The following is a 6,517-nucleotide window of genomic DNA, read 5'->3' on the forward strand; positions in this document are numbered from 1 at the left end:
TTTCAATTTAAAGTAACCAAAAAAAGGCAGTGTACCTTATGATGATTCTATGTTAGACAGAGGTGACAATCAGTCTCAGTTTGAATAAACGGTAATTATTTCAGTAACAGCAGTTTAAACATTAGTCTTTCAAATTACTTGTCCCAAGAACTGCTTATTTGCTTTGGGAATTGAACACAGGCTAAGTCAAACAAATCTAATTAAGAATTAAGGTGTTACCTTCAGACAATACTGGAAGGTGAAGACTACAATGAACACAACTGTAATTCATAATCACTGGCCAGGATTTCAAATGGCTTCTGCCCTGTTCCACCCTCAATTATTTTATCTGAGTAGTAAAGCAATCAGTAATCAGTAGAGAACGTCCATCAGGTCCCACCACACCTACCTACTCGCCAGTACCTGCAATCAATATAATCCCTCTTGTTCTTACAGCTTTACAGTCAGTGTTCCTCACTCCAGTCAACCCCTTCACTTGATTCTGCCTTTCTCACTACTCCAGGATGCTCCTCTAACAGTTCTCCCTCTCTATCCAAATCAATTCCTCCCTCTTAAAGATCATTCCCATTAGCATATTAACATGCTCTAAAATTTGCCATCTTAAAAAAAAAACCCAACAAACCTCTCAATTCTACATCTACTTTCACTTAGCACCTCAATTCTCTGCTCTGCTTTACAGCAAACTTTTCTTTTTTTTTTGAGTTGGAGTCTCACTCAGTCGCCCAGACTGGAGTGCAGTGGCTGCTCCCGGCCACCACAACCTCGACCTGCTGGGCTCCAGCGATCCTTCCACCTCGGCCTTCCAAGTAGCCGGAACTACAGGAGCGCACTACCACGCCCGGCTAATTTTTGATTTATTGTAGAGATGAGGTATCGCCAAGTTGTCCAGGCGGGTCTCGAACCCGCGAGTTCAGGCAATCCACTCACCTCAGCCTCACAAAGCGTGGGATTACAGGCTGAGCCACCGAGCCCGGCTTACAGCAAACTTCTTAAAAAAAAAATTAGTGTGTTGTTCATACTCACTGTCATCAACTTCCCTCTTTCCATTTTCTTAAAGCTATTACAAATAGGTTTTCACCCTTGCCACTCATTGAACCATGCTCTCTTTACTATTAAGTTTGAACTCTCAGTCTTCACGTGATTTGACTTCTTAGTTGCATTTAACCCAGTTGATTATTTCCCCTTCTGGAAACACTTCCCAAGTATGCTGGCTTCCCAGATGCCATACTCTCCTGGTGTTCTCCTATCTCACTGGACACTCTTTTTCTAGTCTCCTAGTCCCCAAAAGCTGGAGTCACCCACACTTAGTCCTTACACCACTTCTCTGTCTTCACTCACTCTCTTGGTAATCTCAATCTCACAACTTTAATCCATCTGATACACTAATAAGCCCCAAACGGCTATCTCTAGCCTGTGGGTCTCTCCTGAACTCCATATATATGCATTGCTGCCTTCAGGTCTTAAAACAAGCAGCTCATGCCTAGCATGTTTCAAGTGGAATTTTTCATCTCTCCTGCCCCTTGCCAATCCTGACTACCACAATCTTCCCCATCTCAGTTAATGGCAACATCACCCTTTCAAATGCCAAGGCTAAAAAGCTTAAGGGTCACCCTTAACGCCTCTCTCTTTCCCGCTCTACATCCCCATGGGCAAATCCTTTTGGCTCTATCAGATCCAACCAATTCTTATTGTTTTGTTTTTTTTTAATTTTAAAAATTCTTATCTTTTGCCAATACCCTAGTCCAAGTCCCCATCATTTTTGGCATAGATTATTGCTACCACCTCTTAAACCCGGTCCCCTCTCTTCCATACTTGTCCTCTTACTCAGTCTCTTCTTAAAAATCTAAATGACTAGTGATTCAACTCAAAGAATACAGCAAAGTCCTTGAAACCTCCTACTTCTTGATTTGTCCAGCCTCCTCTCCTTGTACCCTGCCCTTTGTTCACTCTACTCCAGTCACACTAAATTCCTCATTACCCTGACTACCACAAGCACACTCCCACCTACTAGCTGTAGGTCTCTTCCAGCTGTAGGATGTCATCCCAGCTCTCACCCCCATCCTACCTCCAGATGGAGCACCTCCAACATTCTGAAAAGCACTAAAGACAAGATATCATTTGTAAATCATGTGAATTCCACCTGGTGTACATGAATTTTGTCCCCCCACCAAATTCAAATGATGGGGTCCTAACCTCCAATGTGATATTTGGAGATGGAACATTTAGGAGATAATTAGGTTTAGATGAGGCCATGAGGGTAGGCCCCTTACAAGAGGTGTAGAGACACCAGTGCTCTCTCTGCCAAATGAGGACACAATGAGAAGACTGCCTGCAAGTTGGGAAAACAAACCTCACCAGAACCCAACCATGCTGGCATCCTGATAATGAACTTCCTGCCTCTAGAACTGTGAGAAATAAATTTCTGTTGTTTAAGCTACCCAGCCTGTGGTATAGGAAGTTCCCAACATATGACAAGTTCTGTTCTGAGAGTGCATTTGTAAGTCCAATTTGTTTTAAGTCCAACAAAGCTAGCCTAGTTACCCAACTAACACAATCGACTCTCTAATACTGTATGTATTTATTAGACTATACTGACACCTGGTGGAGAGAAATAATACATTAAAAATGCAGGTGTACATCGTTAAAGTTCATAACTTGAAGGTTCATATGTGGGGGACTTACTGTATTTTGTTACAGCAGCCTGAGCTGATGAAGACACCATCAAAATGAGAATGCCCCAGACTCATTTGCAGCGTAACCAAATACACATGTAAAAAGACACCTGGTGCAGCAGCATGCTCTATCAAGACTCTCCACTCCCAACCAAAAGTGCTTGACTGCTTACTTCTCCAACAGCTATGCTTTTGAAGACTGCACACTGTAAAAGCTACATCACCACTTGCACACACTTGAATGATAGAGGACTACCTCACAATTGACACCAAAAGGAGGTAGGAAGCACCCTCTCCACAACCTCCCTCCAACCTACTTACCGCAATGCACTAAAATGAGTGAGTCAGGCACACCAAGACATATAAAAACAGAAAGACTTTTTGTTCAGAAAGACTTACTAATGTTTCAGTTAGGAAGTGATTTTGGTTGGGACTCATGACAGCATGCAGAAACATTTCCTCAGGGAATCTTCCCATGGGATTTCTGCTTAAATAAGAATCTCACAGGAATCATTAAACTGTTGTTCTTATTAAGTAGACATTTCAATAAGCTCAGTTTTTCCTCCCTTTAAAACTAGCCTCTAATTGTAGATTAGGGTGAGGCAGTAACTAGCTTCTCTGAGACATTTTGTTAGAAAATTATTATTATTTTTTTTTGAATTGGAGTCTCACTGTTGCCCAGACTGGAGTGCAGTGGCCGCTCCCGGCCACCGCAGCCTTGACCTGCTGGGCTCCGGCGATCCTTCCGCCTCAGCCTTCCAAGTAGCTGGAACTACAGGCGCGCGCTACCACACCCGGCTAATTTTTTTGATTTATTGTAGAGATGAGGTCTCGTCTGCTCAGGTGGGTCTCGAAACCGCGGGCTCAGGCAATCCACTCACCTCAGCCTCCCAAAGGCGCGCGATTACAGGCTGACCACCAAGCCCGGCTAGAAAATTACTTTTAAAACATCCAGAAGTTTATAAGTTGTACCAAAGAGGGTATCTTAAATGCTCTATTTTTCAACTTTTAGATACTATGGAGAGTCTAAATTATCAAACCAATTATTTCTCCAACATTTCTACCTTGAGGATTTCAAAGCATAGTCTTTAAAGTTGGTGGTTAAAAAAAAAAAAGTCCTATGTCCATCTTAAAGGGAGAACTAAGCAAAGTAGTTGGTAGAAGCAATCAAGGGCCCAAAGCCAGAGCTCCGTTTTCACAAGAGCAACACTCATGCCAAATTATCAAAAGCATAAAGCCTGGTTACAAAGTAGAGGAAGGCAGTAATAGTATTTTGTGATTCGCACAAACAAAGCTGCTCTGAAATGGGGCCTGGACAAAATGCCAAATACAGGGGCAACAGAATCTCAAACTGAGAAGAAATTCTACACTCAGAATCTCAAACTCTAAACATTAATCAATATTGCACTAAGCTCAACAGGGGACACAGGGCTAAAAAGGCAACCTTCCAAAGTATACAATTTGGAGGGTCCTAATATAATATTAAGCTTCAAGCTTTTTCTGTGCTGCCATTTCTTTATCCTTCCAATAATCGAACAGCTTTTATTGATTGCAACGAGAAGAGGAAGGTGATCAATAGTCTGACCTCAGACTCAGCCACCACTCTCCAAAATGCCAATAATTTTAATAAAGGACTTCATCTACACAAACCCCAGCCTCACCTATGAGAATCCACAGTCAGTTTGCTACTCCTATATTTGCTAATGCAGGAGAAAGAAACAGAAGCTTACAGCTTTGGGGAAGCAAAATGTAGCTGCTTCTCATAAGTAAGTTTAAGCCCCTGACCTATATATTCACAGCAGGGACTATATAAATAAAGGGAACATAAACTAGCCTTCTCAGCCCATTTAAAAATAGAATCATCTAGTTTTACTCCACATTTCTCCCAGAGAAGTGCAGCAAATTATTCAAAGTTACAAAGACAACTGGTGACTATGCCAGGAAATAATACTCATGTCTCTTCACTCTTAGTTCAGTGCCCTTCCTGATACATCATGTTACCTCCCATCCAGTAATCACAGTAGTAAGGCAAGGCCTAAATTACTAAGGAATCTGTCCAAGGAAAACCCAGGATCCTTAGTTCTAAGGTAAGTTCTAACCTTGAAAAGTCAAATGAAGCCGGGCTCACTGGCTCAGCCTGTAATCCCGCGCTTTGAGAGGCTGAGGTGAGTGGATTGCCTGAGCCTGCGGGTTCGAGACCCGCCTGGGCAACTTGGTGAGACCTCATCTCTACGATAAATCAAAAATTAGCCGTATGTGGTAGCACGCGCCTGTAATTCTGGCTACTCAGAAGGCTGAGGCAGAAGGATCACCGGAGCCCAGCAGGTCGAGGCTGCGGCGGCCAGGAGTGGCCACTGCACTCCAGTCTGGGTGACAGAGTGAGACTCCAACTCAAAAAAAAAAAAAGAAAAGTCAAATGAACAATGTTTTGGGAAAAGCTTGCCAACAAATATAGAATACTTTATACTCAGCATACTCTCCTTCTCCATCCCACCAGCCTCTCTAATCATATAACTTTGCCTCTTCAAACTGTCCTGCCTCATGAATGCAAAAATAATTGTGTTTTTCTTCCCCTCTCCACCTCCAGAAAGGTTAGGTCAAAAATATATATACCTAGTTTCTTTTCTGCCAGATTTTTGGCATAGTGAGACTGTGCAGGAATGCACCTACTATGGAATCTTCCCACACCCCTGAGTTGTTAAGAGTAACTAGCAGAGGCACGTCTCATACACTCCCCAAATATCTGCACTGGCAACAACAAAAGATATTCAGAGACCTTAGCCCTAGGACAATAGCTTCCGTCAGTCAACTACAGTTCTCACGGTTCTGTGTTTGTGTTCTTACCTCAACCTCATACCAAATGGCATGTCACACCTGCATGAGTACTTGGGAAAACCATGCAAATGAATTCACACAGTAGTAGAGCAGTTTTGGCAGGGTACTGATACTAATGATAAAGCATAATTTAAAAAAATTTGAAGACTCAGACAAGCATATTATTTTTATCATTTACACAGCAGATTTGACAAAGGATCTAGGGTCCCAATAACCTATCTTTGAGACCAAAAGAGCTAGGCTGAGTTTCCATGCCAAGGGAGTAACCTGGTAAGAAGGCAAACATCAGCATTTCATCTCTTACCTGAAGCCAAAGGTCGGATCCACTCTTTGCTATTTAGGTCAAGTCTCCAGAGGTCATTGAAGGCAGCATTGCAGCTGCTCTGGGTACAGCCTCCGAACACATACATAGACTGATTAGCATCATAATAGCATGCACCTAAAAAGAAAAGAAGACATGAATAACTGCTGTTCAGTTTTGAGGCTGCTCCAACACTTTAACCATAGCCCACATTTTTCAAAGCTCAAGTATTCAGACTGAGGGTGCTCAATGTGGGGAATTTCAGCAGAGCAACATATTACTCTAAATCTGCATCGTTCTCCTCTCAGGCTTGGCTAACATATGTGCTCCATCCTCCCGCTCCTCTCCTCTAGTGCGTCTCTTATTGTTTTTATTTTCATATAAAACTTGGAGCATAAATCAATAAACACATCTTTGTATGGAACACAATAGCAGAAAATAATTTTAATCAATGTGAAAAAGTGACCATACATAAAGAGCAATGTAACTGAAGTAATATAGTTTTTAGACTCCAAAGGGCAGCCAGGGAAACTCAGAATTAGTATGGGCTTAGACTGGTCCCAAAGCAACAGAGAAAAACCATGGAAATCAAGACCCTAGGTGTATCCAAAAGCTACCAAGGAATGCTGGTTGGTGCCAACTAGAAAACCAGTGCAAGCCGGGCTCGGTGGCTCAGCCTGTAATCCCGCGCCTTTGGGAGGCTGAGGTG

General features: G+C 42.5%; 1 protein-coding gene across 2 annotated transcripts in view; it reads right to left on the reverse strand.

Annotated features, from left to right (window-relative positions):
* FBXO42 (F-box protein 42) overlaps positions 1 to 6,517 on the reverse strand; it is a 100,719-nt gene that overhangs the window by 37,007 nt on the left and 57,195 nt on the right. For both annotated transcript variants that reach the window (XM_021715675.1, XM_008064303.2), the window contains one exon: positions 5,812 to 5,946. In XM_021715675.1, coding sequence (XP_021571350.1) covers positions 5,812 to 5,946 — 135 coding nt within the window. The remainder of the gene's footprint in view (positions 1 to 5,811; positions 5,947 to 6,517) is intronic.

This window comes from Carlito syrichta, unplaced genomic scaffold (assembly GCF_000164805.1).
Source record: "Carlito syrichta isolate Samal-C Ts95f unplaced genomic scaffold, Tarsius_syrichta-2.0.1 Scaffold307274, whole genome shotgun sequence".
Classification (NCBI taxonomy): domain Eukaryota; kingdom Metazoa; phylum Chordata; class Mammalia; order Primates; family Tarsiidae; genus Carlito; species Carlito syrichta.